At 60.2% G+C, this 27,866-nt stretch overlaps 2 protein-coding genes across 3 annotated transcripts; one reads left to right on the top strand and one right to left on the bottom strand.

Annotated features, from left to right (window-relative positions):
* Nucleotides 1–4,712: 4,712 nt before the first annotated feature.
* Nucleotides 4,713–24,982, top strand: RAB43 (RAB43, member RAS oncogene family). 2 transcript variants are annotated; one of them, XM_070777013.1, is made up of 3 exons: nucleotides 4,713–5,306; nucleotides 19,469–19,646; nucleotides 22,227–24,982. In XM_070777013.1, the coding sequence occupies exons 1-3, from the start codon at nucleotides 5,109–5,111 to the stop codon at nucleotides 22,475–22,477; spliced, it is 627 nt and encodes a 208-aa protein (XP_070633114.1). In that variant the 5' UTR covers nucleotides 4,713–5,108; the 3' UTR covers nucleotides 22,478–24,982. The 2 variants fall into 2 exon arrangements, with proteins under 2 accessions (XP_070633114.1, XP_070633113.1); XM_070777012.1 differs by having other exon boundaries at nucleotides 4,914–5,306; nucleotides 19,463–19,646.
* Nucleotides 24,983–25,131: 149 nt separating this feature from the next.
* On the bottom strand, nucleotides 25,132–27,252 carry GP9 (glycoprotein IX platelet). Its single transcript, XM_019985052.2, has 3 exons — nucleotides 27,119–27,252; nucleotides 26,201–26,325; nucleotides 25,132–26,127 (listed from the first exon to the last, which is right to left on the bottom strand). The coding sequence occupies exon 3, from the start codon at nucleotides 26,113–26,115 to the stop codon at nucleotides 25,573–25,575; it is 543 nt and encodes a 180-aa protein (XP_019840611.2). The 5' UTR covers nucleotides 26,116–26,127; nucleotides 26,201–26,325; nucleotides 27,119–27,252; the 3' UTR covers nucleotides 25,132–25,572.
* Nucleotides 27,253–27,866: the final 614 nt, after the last annotated feature.

Raw genomic sequence — 27,866 nt, 5'->3', positions numbered from 1 at the left:
GGGAGGGGGCGAGGCCGGAGGGCTGGGGGCCCAGGGATGGACAAGGCCAGCCCTGGCCCTGGGACCCAGCTCCCACCTGGGCCTGGCCTGGACGGGGCTCAGGAGCGAACGCGGGGCACTTAGAGCAGCCCCTCTGGCCATGGCCTCCGTGTCCCCGTCTGAAACGCTGGGACTGGACCCGGCGCCTGTGCGTCCACCCCGCGACGGGCAGCCCCACGGGGCTGGCAGACAGGACGTGGGCCCTGAGACCGCCTGGCCTGGGACCCAGCCAGGCGGCAGGTGGGGCCCAGCCAGATGGCCCAGAGAGGGGTTTCCCTCTTCCTCTCCGGACGCCCAGGGCCTCGCAGTGGCTCCCAGGATGGCTGCAGACAGCGTGGGCATCAGCGTCCCGGGTGAGGGAACCGGGGACTGACGGGGAAGCGGCTTGCTGAGGACCCACAGGCGTCCCTGGTGGAGAAGGGCCCAGCCCCAGGCTTCTTCCTGCCCCGCGGGCCCTGCCTTTTTTTGTCCCGGGAGGACTTCACAGGGGTCCCCCCAGGCCTGGAATGTCTGGGGAGCGTGGCCACTGGCCAGCCGTGGTCACCATGGTCACGGAAGCTCATGCCCAGAGGCGGCAGAACCCATCCCAGGAAACGTTGGTTGATGAAATATCTCTCATGGTTCAGACGAGCTTTGGGTCTGCCCACAGTTTGCAAAACATAGATGTGTCCAGCTCGCTCTCCGCTCTCCCCTCCTCCCCACGCCCGCTCCAGCCTGGCTCCCAGTGCCCTCCTCCCCCGTGCTTTGGTTCTTGGGCAGTTTATAAGCCAGGAGGAGATGTAAACTTTTCTCTTGCCTGACACCCTGGGCCAGCCTGAAGTGAGCAGGCGCTGGGGTCAGCCTTGTTTTCCCCCGACAGCCGCACCCCATCTCTGCCGGCATCAGTGGCTCACTGCTTCCTCCCAGAGCCCCACGGGAGGACGGTGCTGGTGCCGCTCACTCTCATCGAAGCCCTGACAGCAACATCTGCCTGGGAGTGTCAGGGCCCCCAAAGAGCAGACAGGTCCACAGCGGGGTGGGCGGTGTCACACCATCTGGTTCCCTCCCCCACAAGTAGGGCAGCCTGTGGAGGGAAGGCCCCCTGAGGGCTGCCCAGCTCTTCTCTGCATGGGCTTCCGCCCCGGGGGGATGATGTGCCCCCCCCCCCGTACCCCTGTGGGGCCAGACGGCCATGAGGGGCCACGGGGCAGGGGAGAGGTGAGTGGGGGTCCCCAGGATCTGGGGCTTGTTCTGGCATCTGGCAGGCCTGCTCGGTGGGGACTGGGGGCCGTGAGAAGCTGCAAGGGGAGGAAGCCAGGGCGGTCGTCCTGCGGGGCACAGCCCCGGGGTGGGGCCGCAGAGGGGTGAGAGGGCCCGTGCCGATGTTGCCCTGGCCACCCGGGCTGCTCCCAGCCCTCAGCCAGCACCAGCCCAGGGCTCCTCAGTCAGCAGCTGCTGCAGCGTACTGTTGCATTCTTGCAGCTCTTATTTTCTCGCGTTTTGCAGCAGACATGCTTCGGCATTAGGAGCACGCTGTCATGCCTGGTGTTGGGTCTTCCTGGTGTTTTTCCATCTTTATTTCTGATCTAGGGCACGTTTTCAGCCCTAGCCTGGGCTCTGCCCATGAAAGAGAACTCAGATGACGTTGTTCGAGGCTGTATATTTTAACAGCCGTGTCTGTACACAGGAAAAAGTGGAAAAAGATGGGAGGAAGGAAGTGGAGAAAGGCCTCTCTTCTCTTGGCGGAGCTCTGACCCGGAGGACTCGGGGGTCACAGCAGATGCTTCCGTCTGCCGGCGAGCCTTGCGCCCCCGTGTGGCAGGGCACACACAGTGCAGGTTCATCCCGCCAACCCACCGTTCGCTTTTAAGAATATTAAATTCCTTTCGGCCCTGCGGGTCTTTGCTGCTGCACGAGCTTCCCATCGCGGTGGCTTCTGTCGTTGGGGAGCACTGGCTCTGTAGTTGTGGCGCGTGTGCTGAGTAGCTGTGGAGCACACACCTAGTTGCTCCACACCACGTGGGATCTTCCCGGACCTGAGATCAAACCTGTATCTCCTGCACTGACAGGCAGGTTCTTTACCACTGAGCCACCACGGAAGCCCAAGAATGTTAAATTCGTGACACATTTTTAAAAAATATTTTTTTATTGATGATTCGCTGCACTGAGCCTTAGCTGAGTCATGTGAGATCGTTCATTGCTGTACATGGATCCTCTAGCATGGCTCAGTAGTTGGAGCAGGCAGACCTAGTTGCTCCGAGGCGTGTGGGATCTTAGTTCCTGGACCAGGCATTGAACCAGCCTCCCCTGCATTGCAAGATGGATTCTTCACTACTGAGCCACCAGCGAAGTCCCTCTTGACACATTGTGAAAAATTTGGGGGCTATGTGTTACTTATTTAAGATTTGGGGCATTAGGTGAGATCAAGATTTTTGCATTACTGCAGTTCAAAGGAGCATAATTCAGTTTCAGATAAAATGCCACTCAGGAATTTGCCCCCAAAGAGAGGAAATGCAGGTAATTTTTTAACAACGTGACTGAGATATACTTGACAGACCATAAAAACCTATTGCTAGCTTACAGCTTAATGATTTTAATAAATCTGGGTCATGCAGCCCTCACGACAGTCCAGTTTTACAACCGTCCCCTCACACCACAAATGCAAATGGTGGCTGGGTTTTCTGGCAAAATCCATACCCAGGTCAGCATTCCAACCCCCGCAAACCAGTTCCAGGAAAGGCCAGTTCAGCTCGTCAAGTGTCCGGTGCACCCACAGCTATCTGGCCTTCCTTCCTCTCCCCCTGCCTCCAGAGGCAGGGCCTTGGCCTGTCCTGTCTCTTGGACACACATTTCCCTCTCCACCTGGTGGTGCGGGAGGCCAGTCAGAGCTGAAGGCAGATGCTGCTTTCTGGGGCCCTGGGCTTTGACAGGTCCCAGAGCTAGCCCAGTGTGTGGAAGCCTTCTGTCCCAGGCCCTTCAGTCTGCTTCTGCCCTGGATAGAGGCTGTGTCCTATGGCCCTAACCTGATGCACCAAAGCTGGGCTCCCAGACCTGCTCTCCCTGGCACCTGGGGGGCCCTGTGGTGCCATTGGGCGTTTCCCATGGGAGTGGAGCTCAGTAACTCTTCCCCCTTCTCCATGGGTCTGCCTTACCTCCTGGCCCAGTTTGTCTTACTCGCTCAGCCAGTAAAGGTGGTCCAGGCTCTTGGGCGTCCTGGTGGACTTGCTCTCTGTGGTCTCCATAAGCTACAGGAAGTCCCTCTTCCCTTGTCTGCTGGGGAGGGTATGGATGTTTCTCTGCCTTGTTCGTTTAAATATTCCAAAGTCTTAGAAGCATACCTGACCCATAACAGACATTAATCAAAATGTAAACTCCCATGGATTTGGAGTTTTATAGGAGCCCCCTTGCAAAGGGGGCCCCCCTTGTAAAGGGCAGGAATGTTATCAGTTCCTGTCCATCCAGATGACTGTGCAGACGCTGGGGGAATGGGTCCCATTTGATCTAGGAGCCCCATGGACAGCAAAGACATCTGACCAGTCCATCCTAGAGGAGATCAGTCCTGGTACTTCGGCCACCTGATGCAAAGAGCTGACTCATTTGAAAAGAACCTAATGCTGGGAAAGATTGAGGGCAGGAGGAGAAGGGGACGACAGAGGATGAGATGGCTGGATGGCATCACCGACTCGATGGACATGAGTTTGAGCCAACTCTGGGAGACAGTGGAAGACAGGGAGGCCTGGTGTGTTGCAGTCCATGGGGTCGCAAAGAGTCAGAAACAACTGGGTGACTGAACAACAACAAAGCCCCTTATAGACAATTGGGTCTCCTTTCTCTGAAGAGCCCTGGTGGACCAGACTGTCTGAGGAGCTGGTCCGCCCTTCCACAGAACTCCCCACAACCCTCCCTTGTTCCTCAGCTCAGGTAAGTCTTTTCAGGTGGGTCAGTTCCCTCAACTGGACCCAAGTTCCCAACTGAGCCAGCCCATTTGGGCAGCTGCTTCCACCACTGTAAAGCGTCTGCCGACAATGCGGGAGACCTGGGTTCAGTCCCTGGGTCGGGAAGCTCTCCTGGAGAAGGAAACAGCAACCCACTCCAGTATTCTTGCCTGGAAAATCCCATGGACGGAGGAGTCTGGTGAGCTACAGTCCATGGGGTAGCCAAAATTCAGACACAATTGAGCGACTTCACTTTCACTTCTCCTTTTTGGGCTGGGATCTCCCAGCCCTTTGGATCCCCCAAAGCTAGCCCCCACCAAACAGGTCTCCCTAGTCCCACTGTCCCAGCTTTCTGGGGGGGGGTCACCTGATCACATGGCCCCACAAATTCTCTCAGTTCTGTAGCCAGCTTGAGTTTTGGTCTCTTTTCTCTTTTCCTCCTTGCAGCGTGTCCCAGGCCTCTTCCCTTCTTCAATACTGGGAAATGCATTGTCGGCCCCACTGCTATGAGCCCCGAAGTGACACTGCTGTGCTTGTCCACGCTAGATCCATTCTACAAGAGGCCATTCTGGGCCCAAGGGCTGAATCAACAGTCCCAGAGACCCTCCCCTGCTCTCGAAGCCACTCCAGACTGAGTTTGGGACGGCCCAGGTAGGAGATCCCTGGGCGTCAATAGGCGGTGGGGGCGCGGCGGGTACGGGGGCGCTGTGGGCGGGCTTAGGGGCAGGGCCGAGGGTGCTGACCTACTGAGGGCTGCTCTCAGGGGCTGGGCGGGGCCGAGGACAGTGCTGGGGGCGGGGCCCGGCCGGGGCGGGCCTGAGGTTGGGTTCTGATTGGGTCGAGCCTGGGGGAGGGCCTCGCTGGGGGTGGGGCCGAGGGCAGCGCAGGGGGCGGAGCCAGGACGGGGGCGGGGCCCGGCGCGGGCCGCAGGGCCGGACTGGCCTGGCGCGGCGCGGAGGGCCGGACCCGGCGCGTCCCGGGCGGAGCCGCGGCCCCGGGGCCTGGCCGGCGGGGCGGGCCGGGGCGGGGCGGCCGGCGGGCGGTGGCGCCCCTTCCCCAGGTGTTGCGGCGCTTCCACGTCGCCAGGCGGCCCGCGACTTCCGCGAGCCCAGGCCGCCCCAGCGTCCGGAGCGCCGGCCTTTGGGCTCCCGCGCCATGGCGGGGCCGGGCCCCGGGGACCCGGACGAGCAGTACGACTTCCTGTTCAAGCTGGTGCTGGTGGGCGACGCGAGCGTGGGCAAGACGTGCGTGGTGCAGCGCTTCAAGACCGGCACCTTCTCGGAGCGCCAGGGCAGCACCATCGGCGTGGACTTCACCATGAAGACGCTGGAGATCCAGGGCCAGCGGGTCAAGGTGGGAGGCCGGGCCCGGGGCCCCCACGGCTGTAGGGCCCCGCCCTGGAGGGTCTCCCCTGCGGGGGCGGGGGCCGCGGCCAGCGCCTGACCGCTCCGCGGCGGCTGGGCCCCTGCCCTTCCTCCCGTCGGAGCAGGCCTGGGCCTTGGCGTCGGGGCCGGCCTCCGTGCGCAGATCGCGGGCCTCGGGGCGCGGGGGTGCGCGAGTTTGGGGGGTGCGGAGAGAAGGCCCTGCTCCGCGAGCTACACCCCCTACCCCCGGGGACTTTGTACCAGTCTCCGGTGCCCGGCGGTGCGGAGCCTCGGGTGCAGGCCCCGGGGGCGTCGGGCCGGCCTGTCCCTGCCCCACCGCGGTCGAGGCCCCCAGCTCGGCCCTCGGTGGGGACCCCAGGCCGCAAGGAACATCCTCCCCCCCTCGACCCCGCACGACTAGGAGGGAGCAGGAAGTAGTTGCTTCTGGGACCGGAGGGCCAAAACTTTTTTGTCAGAATTTCCGGCCTGGCCACGCCTCCCTGCAGTGTCTTTGTGGACCGCGTGGTGGAAGTTGACTCGGCCGGGCGGCCCGAGTCCCTTCCCCCAGCTGCCGCCCGACGGGAACTGAAAACGGCCCGGAAGGTGGGGGCGAGCCCCGGGCTCCGGCGGTGGCTCTGCAGAACCGCAGGATGTAGTTGTCGAAGCGTCCTGGCGACGGTCTGACAACTAGCGTTTGTGATTCGCCCGTCAGTCTCTTAACCTGGGTGTCAGCCCTCCGTGCTGGATTGAGAGACCATTGTTCTTGCTCGGTAGCTTCGCCGAACAGCGCGGACTGACATCCTTTCCTCTCTTTCGTGGTTTTGCGTTCCCACCGGCTCTGGCCTGGCTCCCAGGAGCCCTGGGCAGGGGTGCCCCCCTTACCTCCATGTTTTCTGGTTGAGCCCCCATACCGCGGGCCCAGCTTTGCTGGACTGCCTGGGTCTGCTACCGGTTGCCTTTTGCCAGAAAGCTCAGCTCTTTGTTTCTGCAAAATAGGGATAATTTCTGAGGGATAATTTCCGGGTGTCGCCTCCCGCTTGCCTCACCATGGAGAAGTCTGCCAACAGCGGTTACAAGCCCTCAGCAAGCCCTCAGCGCCTTTGGAGTAGATGACTGGGAAAGCAGAAACTCCCTGCCCCGAGGGTTCCTTTTTTTTTTTTTTTTTTCCCCATAGTCTTTGGAGTTTGTGTGCATTGGGTCTCCTTAGGACAGGAAAAAAGAACAAGGTGTGGCAGGCAGATTTGAGTCATTATTCAGGACCACCCTGTGGAGCAGGTGGAGGGAAGAGCTGTGGGCTGGGTGGAGTGTGTCCGGGATGGGTTGTGCCCTGAGGCGCCGCCAGCAGCCGGGGGAAGTGGCCAGCTGAAGGACGGGCGTGAAGGAGGGCGTGAAGGATGGGGCATGCCGCCCCCCTCCCCGGCTGCTGACGGGGGTCAGGGAGGGGGCAGGGTGTTCCTGTTTACCTGGCGAGGTTACAGCCTGTGCAGGGCCCGGGGTGCACTGTGTACCTGAGCGGGTTGTGCAATGCAGGGCAGAGCTCAGCAGTTCCCTTTCCTGCTGGTCACCTCCAGGGTGTTCTTCCCGGGGTGGGGGGGGCGGCGGGGGCAAGCGGGTCTGGGTCTGGGATGGGGAAGCGGTTTAGACATGCCAGCCCCCCTTAGGGTCACGCCGCCGACCCTCTCTAGAGCCTGCAGTGTGCCAGCGGTTGCACAGATGTGCCCTGGTGCTCAGCCCCACCTCACACGGGCCGGGCCTCCCCAGGCACACAGCTGGGAGGCGACAGACGAGGAAGTTTTCTTCCAGCGTTTCTGACTCCACCACATCGGGGTCTTTCCCCTACACCCGACCACTGCTTCCGTTTGCGTGGAGTGGGAAAGCCTGTTGTAAAAACAGGCAATGTAAAAATAAGCAATTATTTACATTTTGCAGCCAGAGAAACATGAACCTCAGCACTGAAGAGACTGTGACCTGAATCTGGGAGGTGGGGGTTGGCAGCGGGGAGACAGTCTTCCGATTCCTGGATTCTGGGCTCTTGGACTCAGCAGGTCCTTTCTCCTCACCCATAAGATATCTTTGGGGTGTCTTCCAGCCAAGTGACTTTAAAAAAAAAATCAAAAAAGTTTATTGAAGTTCCGCTTACACACAGCAGGCCTCTCTAACATCGGGCGCCCAGGTCTGTGATCTTGACAAATGCGGGCAGCCCTGTACCCGCACCAGCATGTACAGGGAGCCGATTCCTCCCTCCAGAACGTTCCCGGGTATCCCTTTGTGTCAGCGTCCTCCCCCGACCCGGGCCCTGGCAACCGCCCATCTGTTTTCTCTGTGGTTTCAGCAGCGTGACTCTAACTGGAGCCCTTGACGAGCCAGATTTCATTGTTGCTGCTGCAGAAGGCTCGTCCACATCAGAGATTTACTTTAAAACCCTCCCAGGCCTGTCCGGGCTCCAGCGAGTATCCAGTGTGATCTCCTAGGCCGCCCCGCCTGTGCTGGCGGCTCTTGTTAGTGCTCGAGGAACCTCAGAGAGAGATCACCCAGTGCTCTGCTGGCTCCTCTGGCCGCAGTGTTTGGGGTGCTGTGGGCTGAAGTGGGGAGGCCAAGAGGCTGCGGGGTCAGAAGGGCCTTAACTCGCTTCTCACCCAGTAGAGCTGGGCTAGTACTTGTGTCTGGCTTTATGTTTAGGCTCTACTTGTCCTTATTTGAATAAAGAGTTCTGCTTTCCGAGAAACAGAAAGTTAGGACCATCACAGACGGAATTCAGTCCCTTTATTTCTAATAGTTACTTCCTCTTGTAACTAGAATGGCATCCCAACTCCTTTCCTAGAGGGCTGGGCCTCCGTCTGCCTTGCCCAAGTCATCTCCTTGCCTCAAGCAAACTGTCCAGCCTCGCTAACCGTCTCAGTCCTTCCAACATGCCTGCCTCAGGCCCTTTGCCCCTGCTGTCCCGCCTGCCCACATTCTGCCCCCAGATCTCCGTGTAAGAGCTGCTTCATCACTCGGTTGCCGTTGCCCCGGGCGCCTCTTCAGAGAGGCCTTTCCTGGCCTCCGAGGCCCTCCACCCGTGGCAGGGTAAGTTTAAGGTACGTTCATAGGGCTTGCCAGGGCTTGGTCTTGCCTTGTTTGTGGATGCAGTCTGCCTTGCGGACCCCACACCTTGGGACTCCTCACACCTGCCAGTGTCAAATGTACGGAGCTCACTCTATGCATGGTCCTTAATTCTTATTTAATGGGAGGAAGCTGAAGCCAAAATAAGGGAAATGACCAGTACACACACACGTCAGTGGCAGAACCAGGCTTTGGACCCAGGATCTCACTGGCTCTAAGTCCAGCACCCACTTTTACACGTGACCGCTCCTCAGTCCTTCTCAGTCCATAACGATGACCCTGAGATTCCGCATGTTAATGACTCATGAAAAGGCAGTTGTGGCCACCACACTTGGAGAATAGCGTGTGGACTTGGCATTTCCGAGATTCTCAGGAATGAGGGTTGAAGTTGAAACCCCAAGGACTTTCTGGGGTGTTGTCCGCTAACAGAACATGAGGCCGTGCCCGGGGCTCCTGGAGCGCTCTGCTGGGGGGAGGCTCTGGCCGTGGGTGCGTTCACCAGGCTCCGGCCTTCAGGCTGAACCTGGAGGGGGCTCTGGGGGCTGCGGGCCTCTCAGCAGTAGTGTCTCTGAAGGAGACCCCTGGACTGGGGGTCTGGAGGTCTGGGTCTCTTCGTCTGGCTCCGTTCGGCCTCTTCCCAACCCTGGACAGTTGCTTTCCCTGCTTGGAGCCCTGGGCTTCCTCCTTCAAGAAATGGGACGATTTGCTCTGTCTACCTCTCAGGGTTGCTGGACAACTACGGACCCACTCAAAATAGTTAAAAATTGCCCTCGTACGTCTTTGGATAATCCATCCCCATGGATCAGAATTCCATAGACATAAAAGGCTATGCAGTTAAAAACTCTTTTCCATTTCTGTCCCCTTTAAGAAGGCAGGCAGTGTTCACCTGTCTCTTTGTCTGTCCTGAAGGTGCTGTTGTGGATAAACCAAGGAAGTCCGAACATAAGGGATTATTTTATTGTTGCTGCTGTTAGCATTTTCCTCCCTAGGGATTATTATTAAGACTATTAACCGGCCCGGCCCCCTCACCTCACGTCCCCCAGGAGATCTCGGCCAGTTCTAAATCCCGGACGCAGCCCGGGCGCCGCTCTCCCACCTTATCTGGGACAACACAGAGGTCTGTTACGTAAAACGGTCTGCACCTCGCAGGGGATGCACAGGTGGGTCGACCCCAGAGGGGTGCACCCCTGTATTGAGCTCTCCGTCGGGGTCACTGTCCCCGTGCAGGCGAGGCGGCCAGGGCTGTCCGGCACCGAGCTCAGTTGGGGCCCCGGGGCCCACGCTGTAGGACCTTGAACCCGGCAGGGGTCCTGGTCTGCAAGGGGCAGGGCCGGAGTGGAAGGCACAGGCTTCTGTTTGAACTTTGCGTCCTCAGCCCTTCCCGCCAGTGGTCTGGTCTTGCTCACATGCTTTTTCCTATTGGGATAAAATTAGTCTGACTTTGCTAATTTTGATCAGAAATAGCAAAAGGACCATTGGGCAAGAGAAGGGTTCTGGGCCCTGCTGCTGGTCTGAGGAAGTGTGTTCCGGGTGCTGTGATGGCCATGCTCACGGCAGAGTGACCTCGCCTCCCAGGGGTCTGCCGGTCCCAAGGCAGCAGGTGTGGTGGGGAGACGCCGGAAGGGGGGCTTTGCTGCCTGGTCTGTTCCCTGGTCGCCCCAGAGCTGAAGGACCCGACGCACAGCAGAGCATCAGCGGTGGGAGCTGAGGTCGGCGCGGTTTCAGCCCGTCCGGGTCTTCTCTCCTCCCCTCGGCCCGTGCGACCCTTGCAGAGCTGGTGTCGCAGGGCTCTCTCCAGAGGCTCTGGGCAAGAGGGACTGTGTGGTGCCCGGCAGCCCTCGCCCCATCCCCCTTCCTCCCAGTTTCCACCTCTCTTCTCACGCTCTGCTCCACGTGGTCCTTGCCGCCCTGTGAGACCCCATTTCGCAGACGGGGAGACGAAGGCCGTGTGGGCAGGCCTGAACCAGAGCCTCGCCTGACGCCTTTTCCCCGTTGCTGTCTGCATGCCCTGTGGCACTGCCAGAGACACTGGCGCACAGTCGCGCACGGAAAGGTTTGGGAGCAGTGTAACATCTAGGCCGACGCGCAGCACTTGCGTTTCACGTTTTCTTAGATTGGCGGTGTCACGTCGACCTCCTGATGCCTTCTGCTCGTTAAACCAATCCTGCTGAATTCAGATGAGTTGGGAGAAGGGGCGCCTATGGCCAGTGTGGACAGAAGAACGTGCCTGCCTTCTAGAACGGCCTGTGAGATGCTGTCGTGTTGAACGCACAGCAGCAGAACCGAGCCAGTGCTGGGAGTCAGGGGCCTCTCGGCCTGCTTTGGGGCAGTGACCCAGGCCCATCTCTGGGCCACAGGCTTGTCCCCTCCCTGCCTGGCCTCGCTGGCCTCCTCTGCTGCCCCAGGCAGAGGCCTGAGCAGCCACGGACCAGGTATGTGACCCTGCACACAGCTTGTGCCAAAGGCAGCAACCCGGAACTTAGATGTGTCTCCAGGATCGGTCCCTCTCGAAGTGGTCTCCCGGGAAAACCGTGTCCGTGTCTCCCGATGTTGGATCACGGGGTGGGTTTGATGACCCTGGAGGGTCAGAAGCCGCTGGAGCGGAGCCTCCCATGCTGTCAGGAGGCCTTTGGTCCCAGAAGAGGCCCGACTGTAAAAGCAGAGTCCTGGCTCTCGGCAGGCTGGGCCTTCATGAGGATGCGCGGGCAGTCGCCGTGTGTGGGGGACAAGGTTCATCCCCGAGGCCTGCAGAGGCGGCCTCCAGTAGATGGTGGGCGGGTCACTTCCGGTCCCCAAGTCAGTTCCCTGGGCCCTGTGTGAGGAGGCTGGACCACAGTTACTGAGGGGTTCCTTTTTCTTTAATTTATCTGGCCGTGCCAGGACTTGGTTCCGGCGTGTGGGATCTTAGTTGCGGCATGCAAGCTCTTAGTGTGGCCCAGGGACCTAGTTCCCTGACCAGGGGTGGAGCCCGGGCCGCCTGCACTGAGCTCGTGGAGTCCCAGCCACTGGGCTACCTGGGAAGTCCCCCGTCTTCCTCGAGGCCTCGTGCTCCTGGCGTGCACCTGCCTCTGGGTTGAGGCCTGTTTTCGAGCCGGGGCCGAGGTAGACGTGACAGCGGCCGGCTGGGAGGGGCCTGCAGACCCCCGGCTCAGGCCCCCCGCGTCCCGGGACACCACGGCCAGCAGCGCGGGGACTCGGGTTTGGGTCCGTCTGACCAGTTTTCAGAGTTTTGGCTTGAGAACTAATTTCTCTAAGGTCCCCTCTGCTACGAAGAAGCAAGGAACTTCCCCCGCCCACCTCGTCCTGTGGGGGAAAGCCTGCTGGGATAGAGCCCTCTTGTGTGTCCACCGGGAGGGACGGTGTTGGACACCGGCTCCGGTGCAGCTGATTTCACCTCTTAGGTTTCTGTAACCTCGTAAGTGGAACTGACTTCCCGCCGCAGCTTGTGGGAAGCCTCCCTGGAGGGCAGCGCCTGGCCCGCTGGCCTGACCACAGGAACTGCCCGCAGAGGGCTTCCTTCCTGGCCGGGGCTGGCTCTGTGCCAGGTTAGAGGGATGAGACGGGTCCGTCCTCTCCAGAGCCCGTTCTCGACAGCAAGGGGCAGACTGGCAGACAGGAGCCCGCGCACACAGCCCTGTGCCCGATCGCCCGCTGTGAGGCCCATTTCGTTTGGGTCTCACATTAGGGCCAGTGGGGGACAGACACGCCAGGTGGGCACGGCCTGCGGGCGATGTGGAGGCCTGGGGGTGCCCTCGGGGGTGGATGGCCGGCAGGACCGTGGCCGGGTTCCACTGGCTCCCTGGAGGCGCCGCGTGCAGAGCGGACCCGGCGCCGGGCAGGTGGCCTGCGTGGTGGCGATTTGCTGACTCTCTTTTTAATTGCGTGTGTGTTAGGCAGGGCATCCTTTTCAGCCATCCTACTCATCTCATGGTCCCTGCCTGGCCCCCAAGGCACCCGAGTTTGAGGCAGCCGGCATCCTCCATGTTGCGTGCTGTTACAGAGTCCAGAGCAGAGGGCTGAGGACCATGGGGAAAACAGGTCCGCTCGGCGTGGGGCCCAGCCCATGTGTCGGGGGAGCTCCGCTGCCAAGGTGACCCAGAAGCTTCGGTAGGAGTTCACCAAAGGTCAAGGTGAATGCAGTCTCTCCTGGAGGAGGAAATATGACAATGATAATTCTCATCACGAGTGTGGGGACCCAGAGGCACAGTAGGAACCAGGAGTCCTTAGAGGTGGCACTTTGAAGGGAAAATAGGCTGTCCCTCACCTGGAGGCTGTTCTTTCTCTTGAATTCCCCACCTGCCTGTTTGTGACTCGCCCCTGGTGACTTGCAGTGGGCAGCTCCCCCACCTGGGGCCCTCTTCCATCCTGACCCGGCCTCACTCTGACCCTCTGTACCTCGGAAATGCCTCTGGCCTTCACTCTGGGTATCAGCAACCCAGAGAAGTCCCCCAAAGTCGGCTGGGAGACGACAGCCTGGCTGGGAAGGTGGGGAGGGGAGCTCGGTGTGACTCGCAGCCTGAGGTGCTGGTCTGTCCGTCCAGTGAGTGCAGGTGGAGGCCGCCCGCCGGGTGGGCACAGGGTGCCCGGGTGGTGGTTTCAGCTCAGCAGGTGTTTCTCGGTCGCTTGCTCCTGTTCTGCACTCTGAGTAGTGAAACTTTGCGTGAGGATGCAAATGGCCCGACGGGGAGCTTTGCTGAGTCCAGGCCGCAGCACCAGGCTGCTGGAGGGGGTCGAGGCTCGACGGTGGGCAGGTGCCCCTCCAGCTGACACAGTGTTTATCCAGCGCCTTCTGCATGCAGGTTCTGGGCACATGCAGAAAGCCAGGCAGACACAGCGCCTGCCCCCAGGAGACCCACGTGCGGGAGGGACAGAGACCGTGGAGGAGGGCTGCGTGCCTGTTTCAGGCCGGGCGGTGGAGACGCTGAGGAGGGGGTGCGGGGCACGGGGGTGGGTGGCGAGGGTCTGGGGAGGAGCGATTCAGGCAGGGATCTGGACACAGGCGGAGGCTGCAGAGTGTTAGGGCCAGTGGGGGACAGACATGCCAGATCATCTGCAGGGAGCCTGGCGCCTGCCTGGCGGGTGAGCCCCACGAAGGGGCAGGAGCTGCCAAGCAGAGGGGACCCCACACCCAGGAGTGCCTTCGTGCTGGGCCCTGCGGAGGGCTGTGCGGGAAGGCAGGCAGGCAGGAGGATGGGCCTGGACTCAGCGCAAGGCTGAGATGCCTTCCCTGGTCGGCTGCTACACCCCCAGAGCCGCCCATGTCCTCTGAGCTGTGGGGCTGGGGGTCTCTGCCCACGCCCCCAAGGCCCCGTGTGATGCCCCCCAGCACACCCCTCGCAAGTCCCCCTGCCCCGCATCCAGGTGGCATATCTCGTCGGGTTTCAGGCCGCTTGGTGCTCAGGTGGCTCCGACTCGGGACGCTTCTCACAGCTCCCCCAGGCCTGGCCTGCTGGAGGAGCTGTCCATGGCTGTCTGGAGGGCGGGGTGCTCCAGGCCTGGCTTCTGAGCGCCGAGGGCGCTAGGGCCCGGGATGGATCAGGCCGCCTCCACCATCCCACAGCAGAGCCTCGTGGCCCCTTTTCTGATGCCGAAGCCTGAGAGTCCAAGCTGGGAAGGGCGGGGCTGGCCCTGCTGCGTCGTGACCCGGCTCGTCCCTCCCCCGGCTCTGATGCAGAGAACTAGGATGGCAAGATCACCACCGCAGGAAGGACCTACTTGCCAAAAATACCTCCTCCAGCCCTGCCCAGATTTCACGAGTGGGCTGACCCAGATACCGTAACCTGTAGCTGGCAGTGTTGGTTTTTCACTCATTTGTAATTGTCGTCAGTTACACGTGTCTGTGGTGCTTCCACAAGGCTTCTCGCGCAAAGGTCTCCTGAGCACTTCCGGCTCGTCTCCCTCTTGCTTCTTTTGCTGCCCCTCCTCCCCCACGCACAGGCGTCTTCTGTCGACTTCCTGGTTTGGGACACGAGGCTTCACTCTCAGCACAGCCCTCGCCCCCATCTCTCTCTCACACACACACACACACACACACACACACACACGCTTTTATACTTTGGGACACAAGGCTTCACTCTCAGCACAGCCCTCGCCCCCATCTCTCTCTCTCACACACACACACACACACACACACACACACACACGCTTTTATACTTTGGGACACGAGGCTTCACTCTCAGCACAGCCCTTGCCCCCATCTCTCTCACACACACACACGCTTTTATACTTTGGGACACGAGGCTTCACTCTCAGCACAGCCCTCGCCCCCATCTCTCTCTCTCACACACACACACACACACACACACACACACACGCTTTTATACTTTGGGACACGAGGCTTCACTCTCAGCACAGCCCTCGCCCCCATCTCTCTCTCTCACACACACACACACACACACACACACACACGCTTTTATACTTTGGGACACGAGGCTTCACTCTCAGCACAGCCCTCGCCCCCATCTCTCACACACACGCTTTGCATCCTCCCAGTAGAGGCGTGTGGCAGCGTTGATTAGATCAGCGTTGACTTCCTTTCCGTGTCTTCTCAGTGTACCCCAGGTGACCACGTCTCCCTACCTCCGCCGCTACCCGAATTACGGCCGTGACCTCCCAGCTGTCCCCCTGTTCCTGTCCTCTCTCTCCCTCTTTTCGTGTGAGCTGCACAGCTGCTTGTGGGACGTTGGTTGCCCAACCAGGGATGGAACCCGGACCGTTCGCAGTGAAAGCGCGGAATTCCTAACCACCGGACCACCAGGGACGTCCCACATCCGTGCTCTGCTCTGATCTGCGTCCGTGCAGTCATCAGAGTGATCTTGTTAAAGAGCAGATCTGATTGCCTTCAAAGCCCCTGGGGTCCCCTTGACTCCCAGGGAAGGCAGGGCTCCGCACACTCCAGCCCCTTCACGCTTCTCGGTCAGGCCCTGTTTCCCCCCCTTTTCACTTTGCTCCAGACACACTGATGTTCTTGCTTCTTACACCAGTTGTGCCTCTGCCTCAGGGCCTTTGCACTTACCGCCCTCACCCTGGAATGCGTGTCTCCCAGGCATCCGCACAGCTAGCTGACTTTCTTCAGATCGTGGCTCGACAGCTATCTCATTGAGGGCTTCCCACCTGAAATGCCATTGCTCACCGTTTTTCATGACTTCTTCCCCTGCTTCTTCCCCCCTTATCACTGTCTAGCTTACTGATTATTTTATTACTCATTTTATAATAACTCTTCTGTTTACATTCTGTATTTCTATGTAAGCAAATATATGTCCTTATTACTCACTGTCTTAGCATCTGTCTCCTGCATGAGATGGTAAGCTTGACCACAGGAATTTGCGTCTGTTTCCTGTGGTACCTAGAACTCGGAGCAGGTGTCCGCTGAGTGCTTGCTGGGATGGCTGAGTGTGAACACTGTAATTAGTCAGAGCTGTTCAGGGCTAAGCCGTGTGGTGTGGAGACCGTGCCGTGATTATCTTCTGCTTCCCGGGCTCCCTAGCTTCCCCTGGCAGCCCCGACCGTCTTGTTCTGGCTTGGGTGTCTCTTTGCCACCAGTTCAGCTCCAGGCTCTCCTCATCTGTCCAACATGCTGTGTAATTTTCTCCTCACTGTCTTGCTTCCTCTCAGCTCCATTCTGGAGGAAGTCTGTCCCAGCGCGTTCTTGATTTCTGTTTTAGATCGTTTGTGGTTAGAGGAATATTCTGTGAGAATACCGTCTTTGGAGGTTTATTGAGGCTTATCTTACGGTCCAGCATATCATTTTATCTTGGTCAATATTCTGTCTGTTTTTCTTCCTTTTTTTTCTCTTTGTTCTTCAGAGTAAATAGTCTCTATGAGAATTTCTTCCAGCCACTGATGCTCTTTTGTCTCCGTCCTGCTGTTATGTTCAGTAGATGAGCTTTCCACTTCACTTACTGTACTTTTAAGTTCTAGAATTTTGACCCTTTTAAAATACGTTTTTACAAATATTTTGTAAAATATTTCCTTTCTCTACTGAAACTCCCTGTTTGCCCACTCAGAGTGATATTTTCCTTACATTCTCGGATTACACTGAAAATAATGGCTTTGATTCTTTGTGTCCAATACTGGGTCCATTTTGGCCTCATTTTATATTGACCGCTCTTCTCTTTAGGGAGTCCAGTCTTCCTTATTATTTATTTATCTTTTCACTATAGTAATTTTTTTTACTGTATATTAGAAGCACTGGTTTACACCTTGTTTGACTGGGTTGTGGTATCTTTTGAAGAGCACGGATTCTGGTCCTTGTAGTCAACTCAGTGACTGGCTGATCACCTTGAACGTGTGTCTGGCCTTCGTCTTTTGTTGGGGCAGACAGGTGCAAGCCCGACGGTGTTTCTCTAGCCTCTTACCTTGGTGGAATTTGGCCTGCAAACCGCGAGCTTAGCTTCGGGCTTTGTTGGGCAGGTGTCAGGAGGCCAGCTTCTCACCTTGGTCCTCACGTAGCTGCAGGCGTCCTGACGCCTCGCCTCATACCTCTGTCACTCCGAGGGCCTCAGGCGCCTCCTCCCCGTGGCTGTGCCGGAAGGCCCCCCAGCACGGCTCAGCCTCCACGTCCGGTGTATTCCCACCCCCAGAGGAGCCGCTCTCTGGTTCGAGTCTCAGCGGCTGCACAGGGCCGTGGGCTGGGACCCCCCAGGGACACCCCTCCCCGAGGCTTCTGGGCCCTCCCACCCGCTGCATCGCTCTCCATCCCAGCCGCATCAGCTGCTCAGGACTCTGCTGTCTGCCTCCTGGGCTCAGCAGGACCACGGTGCCCTGCTTGGACGCTCACCCGCATCCTGCGGCCAGTCCAGTCGCCAGGAGAGCCCCGGCAAAGGTTCGCTGGTGATGGGGGCGCTCCACGAGCGTTGCTTCTCTCAGGAATCGTGGTCGCGTGCTGCTTGCTGGTTACGTCCCCAAGACGGCAGCCTCTGTGTTTTCTCCGTCTGCTGGTTGTTCAGGGAGGTATTTCGGCTGCCGGTAATGACTCTGCCCGCACTGGAGGCTCTGGGGAGCTCCCTCCCGCACTGGGGCCCCCACCTCACTTTGTTTTCTGTTCAGTCCTCCATTTGCTGGGTCCCCTTTTCTTCATTCTGGTTGATTTCAGCAGCTTCCTGAGAAAGGGTGGCAGGTAAATTTTCTGTGTGTCTGAAAACGCCTTTGTTAAACCATCGCACTTGACTCGTAGGGATTAGGGGAGAATTCTGGGCTGGTGGTCATCTCCCTTCGTAATTCTAGGCATCGTTTGATTGAATATCTAATGGGATGTGGCTCTTGTGCGAAACCTCGAGACCCGTTTTTCCTTTCTTTCTTTTTCTTCCCTGTAAGCGTAAGGGCCCTTTCTTCTGCCTCCTTGTCGAGGAGTCCCGCAGCCAAGAGCTTGTGTGAGTCTGTCTTCCTCCATCCTGTCTGCTCGGCGGGCCCTTTCAATCAGTTCTGAGGAGTTTTCTTGAAGTATTTTTTTGAATTTACTTTTTTTTTTTTCCCCCCAAACCTCTTACTATCTTGACGGTGGACCATCTAGACTGCTTCCACAATTGCTTTTCTCTCTTTTCCATCTCTTTGCATTTTTTTGTTTTACTTTCCACAATTGCTTTTCTCTCTTTTCCATCTCTTTGCATTTTTTTGTTTTACTTTCCACAATTTCTTTTCTCCCTTTTCCATCTCTTTGCATTTTTTTGTTTCACTTGGAAGGAGTTCTTCAGGTTTGTCTTCCAACCCTTACGTCACATTTTTCATTTATATTTTTAGCTTTCAAGATCTCTTTTTTTCCTTTCCAAACGCTCCATCTACTGAAAATGAAGGTGTGCTCCTACCGTTTTAGGGTCTTTTCTAATGAAAATGCTGATGACTGTTTCTGAGAGTGTGAGACACTCTGCCGGCTTCCTCTTTTGTCCAGGTTGCTTTTTCCTGTTTCTGCCTGACCTCTGTCTTTGTGATCTGCACTCCCCTCTGGGGTATGGAGGGGAGTCCTTGGTCATCTGGATCCTGGGCTGGCGTGGTGCTGAGGGTCCCGCCTTTTGCATCACCCCTGCGTGAGCTGTGCCCGGGGCCTGCTTCCTGGAGACCCTCATCCTGCGGAGCACACAGGAAGTCTCCGACAGGGTGTCTGGTTTGCAAGTCACAGCCCAGAGCGCGTCAGCTGTCAGACAACTCATGTGGGCCCGGGAAAAGATGGTCACGTGCACAGTGCCCAGGCTAGGGGCCCTGCCCACAGGACTGTGCGAGGCCTCCGGGTCTGTCCCCACCCCGGACACTCCTTAAGAACCCAACAGAGAGGCCCCAGAGTGCCTGTGCCCGCGGAGGAGAGCGGATGGCCTGCGGCTCGGGCTGGACCAGAGCCGGTGTCCTTCTCAGGGCCCCGGGGCCTGTGGTTTGTACAGCACAGAAGACCCCCGCCCCGGGGGTCCCTCCTACCAGCCCACTGCTCCTACTAGGAGCCAGAGATGATTGCCACGTGGGCCCCTGTCCTGCAGCGCTGAGGGGCGCTGGGGCAGCGAGGACCTGCATGGGAGAGGCACTGCGCTTGGGGTCGGGGTTGCGGTTGGAGTTGGGATTGGGGTTAACAGGCTGAGTCAGCTGATGACCGAGGCCCCAGGAGCAGACTGCCTGTTGCCTCCCCCAGGCCCCCGTCCCAGTGTTGGCATCGTCCCCGGCCCCACTGAGGCCAAGCAGAGAGCCCCAGGGCTGGGGGCCTCCCCACGGCGGGGGAGGTGCTGGTCGTGGCCCTGCAGTGAGCCGGCGTCCAGGGCAGAGGGGGCACCACGCGGGTCCAGTGCACGTCCTGCCTCAGCACTGAGCCCACCCTTCTGCCCCCCGGGACTCTGGAGGTGGGGGTGGGGCTCCTGCCCCTCCTTGGTCCGCCCCATCCTGCTCAGGCAGCTGAGCTGCCTTCCAGGAGGTCAGGAGACCTCTCCGCCTGTCCACCTCCTGGCACGTCCTGTCCGGTACCTGCCGGTGGTCTGCCCTGCAGAAGCAGTGCTTTGGGGGTGGGTCTGGGGGCGAGGCCTCCCGGTCCCCTGCACCTGCAGGCTCACGGGGCCCCCGTTTCTCCAGCTGCAGATCTGGGACACGGCTGGTCAGGAGCGCTTCCGCACCATCACGCAGAGCTACTACCGCAGCGCCAACGGGGCCATCCTGGCTTATGACATCACCAAGAGGAGCTCCTTCCTGTCGGTGCCGCACTGGATCGAGGACGTGCGCAAGTACGCGGGCTCCAACATCGTGCAGCTGCTCATCGGTGAGGCCGGCTGTCTGTCTGTCTGTCTCCTTTGTAAATGAAGGGCGGGCAGAGCTTGGCCAGGCAGGCACAGAGCCAGGACCTGAACGTGATCTAGAAGATGCAGTTCCTACTAATCACCTGTAAAGTTGCATCCCAAAGCAGGAACCAGGGGAGGGGGCCTGGAGGCAGTCACCACATGGCCGCACCACGGCCGAGGCTGCTTCCCTCTTTGTCACACATCTTTTCAGAACCCTGCCTGCTCCTCCTGTGTCAGGAGGCTCAGAAATGAGAAGTAATTTCTCCCCAATTCACGCAGCCCCTGAGCACGTGAAGGAGGCTGGTTGTGTTCAGGGGCTTGCTCTGTCATCCGCTGCAGAGGGGCTTCTCATGTGTCTGTCCACCTCCAGGTCTCTCTGAAATCGGACCCCTCCCCTCCACCCCCAGAGCGTCTGATCGGGAAGGTCTGGGTGGGCGTCTGTCCACCTCCAGGTCTCTCTGAAGTCGGACACCCTCCAAGCGTCTGATTGGGAGGTCTGGGTGGGCCCGTGAACGTGAGTTTCTAGCAGGCTCCAGGTGCCATGGCGAGCCCACCTGAGAACCACTGCTGCAGGGCGTGCTCTGCCTTCTGCCTTTTCCTCCTGTGTCAACTTCCAGGCCTGGACTCAGGAAGCTGTGGCCCACACGTGTGTCCCTGGGGCCCTCGTCCCAGGCCTCAGGCTGGTTCCTCTCAGCAGGCTTGTGCAGAGGGGCCTGGGCTGGAGCGTGGGTGCGCTGGGCCGGACTGTTCCCCACCCCCCAGCAGGAAGGGGGCCCTCCCACTTGCCTGGATGCCTCCCTTTCATCCAGGACTTAGAACAAAACCTTCCCCACAGAGCATTTCACAGAAGCTCGAGGAGGGAGTAGCTCGGTGAGCCCAGGTCGGCAGACACCGCGGGTCCACCTGCAGGTCCCATCTGCAGTCGTCTCAGCCTCTGTCCCTGCCCCGCGCGGTCCTCTGGGGCAGACCCCAGCACAGCCATTTCATTTCCGGGTGTTGTAGCCAGAGCTACAAAAGACACACGTGCTTAGAACGTATGATGGCAGTGCTGTTTCCACGTCTGGCCTCTCCTAGCACAGCGAGCCAGCCGACCTGGGGTCAGGTCACGAATACCATGTGCGCTTTTCTTTTCCGTTTGTTGAAATCAGGAGCCAAGCAGGCGCCCTCCACGGACACTGGCTGCTGCGCCGTGTACAGTTATCAAACACGTTGTAGGGCTTTTCTTCCAGGCGTTTGTGTGTGTGTTTTTCAGACACACCACACAGCTTGGAGGATCTTAGTTCCCCGACCTGGAACTGAAGCCTGGCCCCAGCAGTGGGCGCGCTGAGCCCTAGCCACTGGCCCGCCAGGGACCCCAGGTCTTTACAGCGCCTGCCTGCCCTTGTCCCTGTGATCACACTGTGAAAGTCAGCCGCTTGCTTTAGTCGCCAAGTCGTGTCCGACTCTTGCGACCCCATGGACTGGAGCCCATGAGGCTCCTCTGTCCATGGGATTTTCCAAGCAAGAATACTGGAGTGGCTTGCCATTTCCTTCTCCAAGAAGTATAAAAAAAGTCTTGCATAAACTGGGCCAAGGAGCAGCTGACCAGATTACCTAAAATATAACGAATCCCCTTAGACCTCAGAGGAGAAGCCGAGGCATGCTCTCAGAGCCGCTGTGGTCTGCACTGTTCTTATCAGAAGAGCAAAATCATCAAAACCCATGATCCTACAGAGGATTAAAAATTCCCCTCTAAAATAGGAGAGGGTTAATAATAAACATAATAACGAGATTTTACCAAAAAAAAACCACGACCAGGTTTCTGTAACTTCACACCCCGGTGGCTCAGCGGTAAACAATCCATCTGCGATGCGGGAGACCTGGGTTTGATCGATCCCCTGGAGGAGGGCATGGCAACCCACCCCATGTTCCTGCCTGGAGAATCCCGGGGACAGAGGAGCCTGGCGGGCTACAGTCCATGGGGTCAACAAAGAGTCGGACTGAGCAACTAAATAACAGCAGCAAAGTTGACGGAGGGCCTGCCCGGGGCCAGCTTACCGTGTCCATCAGTCGCTGCTCTGCAGAAGGTGGTGTCCCGAGTGGGCAGGCCAGGTCTCCGAGATGGAGTGAGTCACCCCAGGGTCACACAGCAGGCAGCTGAAAGCTGGTGTCTCTACCCGCAGCTGCCTCCAGCTCTAAGGGCCCGCATGCTTTTTGCCCAATTCTGCTGCTTCTATTTCATAGAAAAAATTCAGTAAAGTACACGAGTCTCTGGCACAGAGAAGGAAGAGATTAGACGAGGGGGTAGTGACTTCAGTCGCGTCCGATTCATTGTGACCCCAGGGACCATAGCCCACCAGGCCCCTCTGTCCATGGGATTCTCCAGGCAAGAATACTGGAGTGGACACCGTTGCCCTTGTCCAGGGGATCTTCCCAGCCCAGGAATCAAACCCAAGTCTCACATTGCAGGCATACTCTTCACCGTCTGAGCCGCCAGGGAAGCCCCAAGGATGGGGTGAGGGATTAAAATCGAGGCAGAGCCCAGGCTCGCCTGCCTCACCGCCACCCCTGCTTGCCCACAGGGAACAAGTCGGACCTCGGGCAGCTGCGGGAGGTGCCTCTGGCCGAGGCGCAGGGCCTGGCGGAGCACTACGACATCCTGTGTGCCATCGAGACGTCGGCCAAGGACTCAAGCAATGTGGAGGAGGCCTTCGTGAGGGTGGCCACCGAGCTGGTCGTGCGGCACGGCGGCCCGCGGCTCAGCGAGAAGGGCGCCGACCACATCCAGCTGGACAGCAAGGACGTCGCGGAGAGCTGGGGCTGTGGCTGCTGACGGGGCGCCCACGGGGAGGCCTGGTCACCGTCCCGAGGCCTGGGTGTGCGACGGCAGCGCCGGCCTCCACGAGGGAAGAGGCAGGAGGGGCCCAGAGGCCTGAACCAGGGCTGTGGGCCCTGGCAGGGGCCTGGGAGCATCGCCCCAGCTCTGCGCTTCCTGGCTTGGCCCGTCTCACCCCCGAGGCTGCTGTGGGCTGTGGCTTCCCAGGCGCCCAGCCAGGGCCCCGGGTCCTCCCAGGTCCCCCCAGGGCCTCCTGTGCGGCCACCGGCCCCCTCCTTCCGTCACTGCCAGCCTTCACCCGGCACCGGCCGGCTCCTCCTCAGCAAGCCCTGCCTCTCCCATTTCCCCCGGGACCAGTGGGGGCCGTCACCCACAGAACTCGGCCACTGGCCTGGGGGCCAGAGCTTCTCCACTCAGGTTGCCAAAGCAGTGACTCCTTTAGCCCTGGCTCTCAGCAGGTTGGGAGGAGCAGACATGAGATGGGGGGATGGACATTTCAGGGACGAGTGGAGGGCACCCCGTCTCACCCTCCGTGCAGAGATGCTTGCTGCCACAGTCAGAGCGCCAGCACCCCCCACCCCTGCCAGTCTAGCTTAGACAAAGGGTACGGGCCTGGCTGTCCAGGGTCTGGGCCCACCGCCCTTGTGGCCTTCAGCTGGGGCTGAGGTCAGAGCTACAGCAGGGACCCGGGTCCCTGGGACCCTTGGAAGGAGCACTGTCCCCTGGGCTGGGGGAGGTGAGTGGTCTCCCCTGGTGACCCCCAGCCCCTCCCCATTCAGCCCCTCCCCTCTCCCACCTGCCAAGTGTCCTCTCGGCAGTCAGGCTGCCGGCTCTGGTCCCGGAGGAAAGGATACTGGCCCAGTCGGGCCGGGAGCTGCTGGGCAGGGGTCTGCCCTAGGGGGTCAGCCCACTGTCGGCCAGGTGGGCTGGGAACTGGGAGCAAGAAGGCTGCCCACTTCCCTCCTCTGTCCTGCTGACGGGAGGAGGGCCTAGCCCCTCGGCCTGCACAGGAGAAAGTGCCTGCGCTGAGGTCTCAGAAGGGCCCCTCGGGCCAAGGGCAGAGGTCCTCCAACCCCAGGACCCCTCTGCTCGAGGCCCATGTTCGGGTGGAGCCCGGTGTTCAGTCCAGGCCCAGTGGAGAGAGAAGGCTGCCCTGCGGAGGGCAGCTGCTCTGCTCCGGGGACAGGCGGGGCACCCCAGTTCCAGGGAGCACAGGTACTGAGCCCGGGCCCAGCTGCCTTGCAGGCCTCAGGGAGGAAGGGGGTCTGGGCTGCGGGGACCGTCCAGGGGGTTAGCTATCCGGCGCTGGGGGCTCCTCTGCCACCGCAGGCCATGCCCGCTGCAGCCTGGAACTCGGGGTCACCTTGGGCTCCCCACTTTCTCTCCCCACCCCACTGCCATGTCCCTGCTGCCCCCTCCGCCCAGAGCGGCCCCACCCCCTCCCCGGACTCCTCCCTGAGCTCGTCAGCCTGAGCTTCCATGCTGCAGGCGGACGCCCCCCCCCCAGCTGATGTCAGAGGGCACTATGAAAGGTCCCTCCCCCTCCCAACACCTTCCGGCCCCCGTCGCCCTGGGACGTGGTCCACCCTGATGGTGTCCACCCGCACATGGCTCTGCCCCGGGAGCAGCCTCTGTCCTCAGACCCCTTGCTGCCCTCCCCACTCTCCCACCCTCCCCTCGAGTCCGTGTCATTCACAGCCCATGGTGAGAAAGAGTTCCTGCGAGTTTCCCGGTCCTCAGTCTCAGACGCCCAGGCCGGTGCTCCGGGCGCAGCCTGGGTGTGCCATTGCGGGCCTGCTCGGGGGTGCCCGCCAGGCGGGGCCCTCACCACCTCTGGGCCCTGGGCCTCTGTCAGACGGCCCTGGACTCTGGTGAGAGTTAATGGAGAAGTGTGTGAGAAGACACAGCCTGCCTCTTCCCAACTGCAATCTCTTCCTTTGTTTATAAAGGAGCAGGTGGGGTCCTGCCCCCCCCACCCCACCCTAGGGGCTGCAGGAGAGGAAGTGGGGCAGAGGGCCGGCAAGTGTCCCAGCTGCCAGCCACCCCCCCAGAAGAGGCGGTCTGCGGTCTGGGCTCAAGGAGGACCTGGGGATGGTGGGGTTTGTATTCACAGGAGGAGGGCGGGCAGGCCAGGGACCCACGAGCCAGAGCGGTGGGTCCCTGTCCCAGAAGCAGGGCGGGATTGACCCCAAGGACACAGGCCCCAGCTGGCTCGGAGCTGGAGGAAGCTCCTAATTCATATTGAATTCAGTTACTTCTCCGGGAAAGGCGGCGGGGCTGGGGCCTCAGGGACCCCTGAGCCTGCATGGGACTGGCGGCTGGGGAGGGCCTGAGCCCAAGGATGCTGTTGCATTTGGAAATTTTTCTCATTGCCTATTTATGAATATAAGAATCTTTATAGCAAATCTATTTTTTAAAACATGGGAACAAGTTGCCTTTATGGAGACTTAGCAGAGCCAGAGTGTACACATTCCTAAACCAGTAAACATTTCTCTAACGCGCCATCCGCACCCAGACTGGTTGTCTTGCTTGAAGCTTGGAGATGGCCACAGCAGTCACACGCCCAGAGCCCCGCAGCGGGCCTCCGAGCCCACACGAGGCCCCTGCTGGCCAGAGGGCATGGCTGCCCAGCCACACTGCCCCTGCCTGCCCTGGGTCCCCTCTGAGACAGACACTGGGGGCCACACCGGCCTCCACTCAGACCCCACGTCTGCCTGGGCTGGTTCATGACCTTGGACGACGGACCCTCATCAGAGCCCTGGTTTCCTCAGACGGGGCACACGTGCTTCAAGCATCCATCCCAGGCTGTGGGCTGTGACGTGGCCAGTGTGGGGCATGGGTGCCAGCAGCCAGGAGGGCATGGGGACCGGGCTGGGACCAGGGAAAGGGCCCTGGGGTGTCCAGAGACGGTGGGGTTGGGGGTAGTTTGGAGGGCGGGAGGTGGAGGTGGACCCAGCCATTTTACTAGGAACTTGGGGGATAGGGAAGCCCGGATCAGCGTCTGAACACAGAGATGCGGGTTTCTGGGATGCTAAGAGGAAAGCACCTCCGAACCTGCATAAGGGCTGGCTGGGTGGCGAGTTTCTTCTGAGCTACCGGGGGCTGGCCCGGGGCACCGGGATGGTGCACAGCAGGCTCACCAGGAGAGCCAGGCCCAGCGCGGCCACGACGACCAGCGCCGCGTCCCACCAGGACCCCGGGCCAGCCCAGGACTCGCGCAGGGTCCAGCCGCAGCCGCCCAGCTCCGAGCCGCTGAGCTGGGCGGGCGTGCGGTCCGCGGCGTGGGCGGGGCCGGCGCAGCGCAGGCGCAGCAGCTGCTCGGGCGCTCGGTCCTCCAGCCAGAGGCGCAGGTAGACGAGGCCGCAGTCGCAGCGCCACGGGTTGTGCGCCAGATCCAGGGCCTGCAGCTGCGGCAGGTGGTCGAAGGCGCCGGGGGGCACGCTCTGCAGGCTGTTGTTGGTCAGCAGGAGCTCGCGCGTGGGGGCCGGCAGGGCGGGGAGCACCTCGAGCCCGCGGCCGCGGCAGTCCACCTGCAGCCCCATGGTGTCCAGCGCACGGCAGGCGCACGCGGCCGGGCAGTCCTCGGAGGCCTCGGCGGCCGCCCAGAACAACAGCAGCGCCACCCACGCGGGCATCGGGCGGGAGGGCTGCGGGGACAGTGGCAGTGAGGTCCCCGCGGCCTGCCCCCGCCCCGGCCCGACTGGACAGGGGACCGCTCACCTCCTCTGAAGCCTTGGCTTTCTCCTCGGTGAAATGGGTGGTGGGGACGTGGCCGAGAAGCTCCCTGGACGCAGCCCGGCTGGCCCTCCCCAGATGCTCAGGAGGCCGGAGGGTGAAGGTGGCTACTGCGAGGGGGGCGAGGAGTGGACTCAGTCCCTTCCTGGGAAGGGTGGGCCCGCCTGCCCCTGCCAGAGACACCAGCCCCTGCTCAGGGCCGGGGGCAGCAGGTGCCAGCTGAATGACAGCAGGCCAGGTCAGGGTCTCTCCCCAACACCCTGCACACCTAAGCCTGGGTCTGGCAGATGGCGTGCACACCACCGACCACCCCTTGGCCCATGAATTCAAACCCCTCTGCCTGGTTCCCAGCAGAGTGAACTTTCTCGGGGTCCCTGGTATGCAGAGCAGCTGGCTGAGGTTGTTTGGTTGGGGGGTAGGATGGGGAAGGGGACCCAGACCAGGCTCCATCTGGAAAGCCCTAGATCGAGACTCAGGCTTGCAGTTGGGAAAGAGGCCCAGAGAGGGAGACTGCCTTCTCCAGGGCTGCCCAGCACTGTCAGACACCAGGCTTGCACTCGGTTCTTAGAAACCCCAGTCCTCTGCCCGGCTCACTGCCCCTCCAGGACTTGGTGGAGGCTACCTCCCCTTCCGAAGGTGGGCTCCCACCAGGGCTGGCCTGTGGCAGGCTTCCAAGGAATGTCTGTTTAATAAACCAATGAGTCTTGACTCAACCAAGCACCCGGTATCTCAGAGGGAATGCCTGCCCGTGCCTCTGCCTGCTCCCGCCCCACCCGCCAGGAGGGGCAGAGGTTGGACTCGCCACAGGCCGCCTCTCTCTGCCAGGCCTGGACCCGGAGCCCCCGAACCCCCAGGAGGGGCCCACACAGTGGGAGATGGTGCTGGGTGATGAGGGCCACTTACCTGACTGGCCTGCCTTCAGGGTGCCCCTTCTGTGGTCTGAACTGTCTTGGCCGAAGCCACGGTGGCTGGCCACGCTGTGTGAAGCAGCTGACGGTGACCCCTGCCTCAGTGGGAGGAAGGAAATGGTGAAAATAGCCTGGCTTATCCCTGTGTGCAGCCCCTGGAGGGCCTCTCTGCAGAGGCAGCGGCCCTCGGGGTTCCAGGAACTTGTGCACAGAACCGCAGGTCAACCCGTTTATCAGAGGGTGCAGTGTATCCCGGGGCTTCCCTGGTGGCTCAGCTGGTAAAGAATCCGCCTGCAATGCGGGAGACCTGGATTTGATCCCTGTGTTGGGAAGATCCCCTGGAGGAGAGCATGGCAGCCCACTCCAGTGTTCTTGCCTGGAGAATCCCCACGGGCAGAGGAGCCTGGTGGGCTACAGTCCACGGGGTCGCAGAGTCGGACACGACTGAGCGACTGAGCACAGCAAGCACACTAGTACCCACACTGGACTGCAGGCCCTCCACGAGCCTCAGTCCCGAGCGCAGGAGGACCAGGAAGGTTGGGAAGGCTTCCTGGGGGAGGCTGCCTTGCATTTTCACATCTTTCAAGATTTTGCAAGCATGCTTAGTCATTCGGGCGTGTCTGACTCTTTGCAACCTCAAGGATTATAGCCCGCCAGGCTCCTCTGTCCATCTCCTACATTGGCTGGCAGATTCTTTACCACTGAGCCACCTTAATGCTTTCTGATCCTTCTTTTTAACAAAG

Source organism: Bos indicus, chromosome 22, assembly GCF_029378745.1.
Source record: "Bos indicus isolate NIAB-ARS_2022 breed Sahiwal x Tharparkar chromosome 22, NIAB-ARS_B.indTharparkar_mat_pri_1.0, whole genome shotgun sequence".
Lineage (NCBI taxonomy): Eukaryota > Metazoa > Chordata > Mammalia > Artiodactyla > Bovidae > Bos > Bos indicus.
The sequence above is the reverse complement of the archived record's forward strand: the minus strand, read 5'-3'. Positions and strand labels throughout refer to the sequence as shown.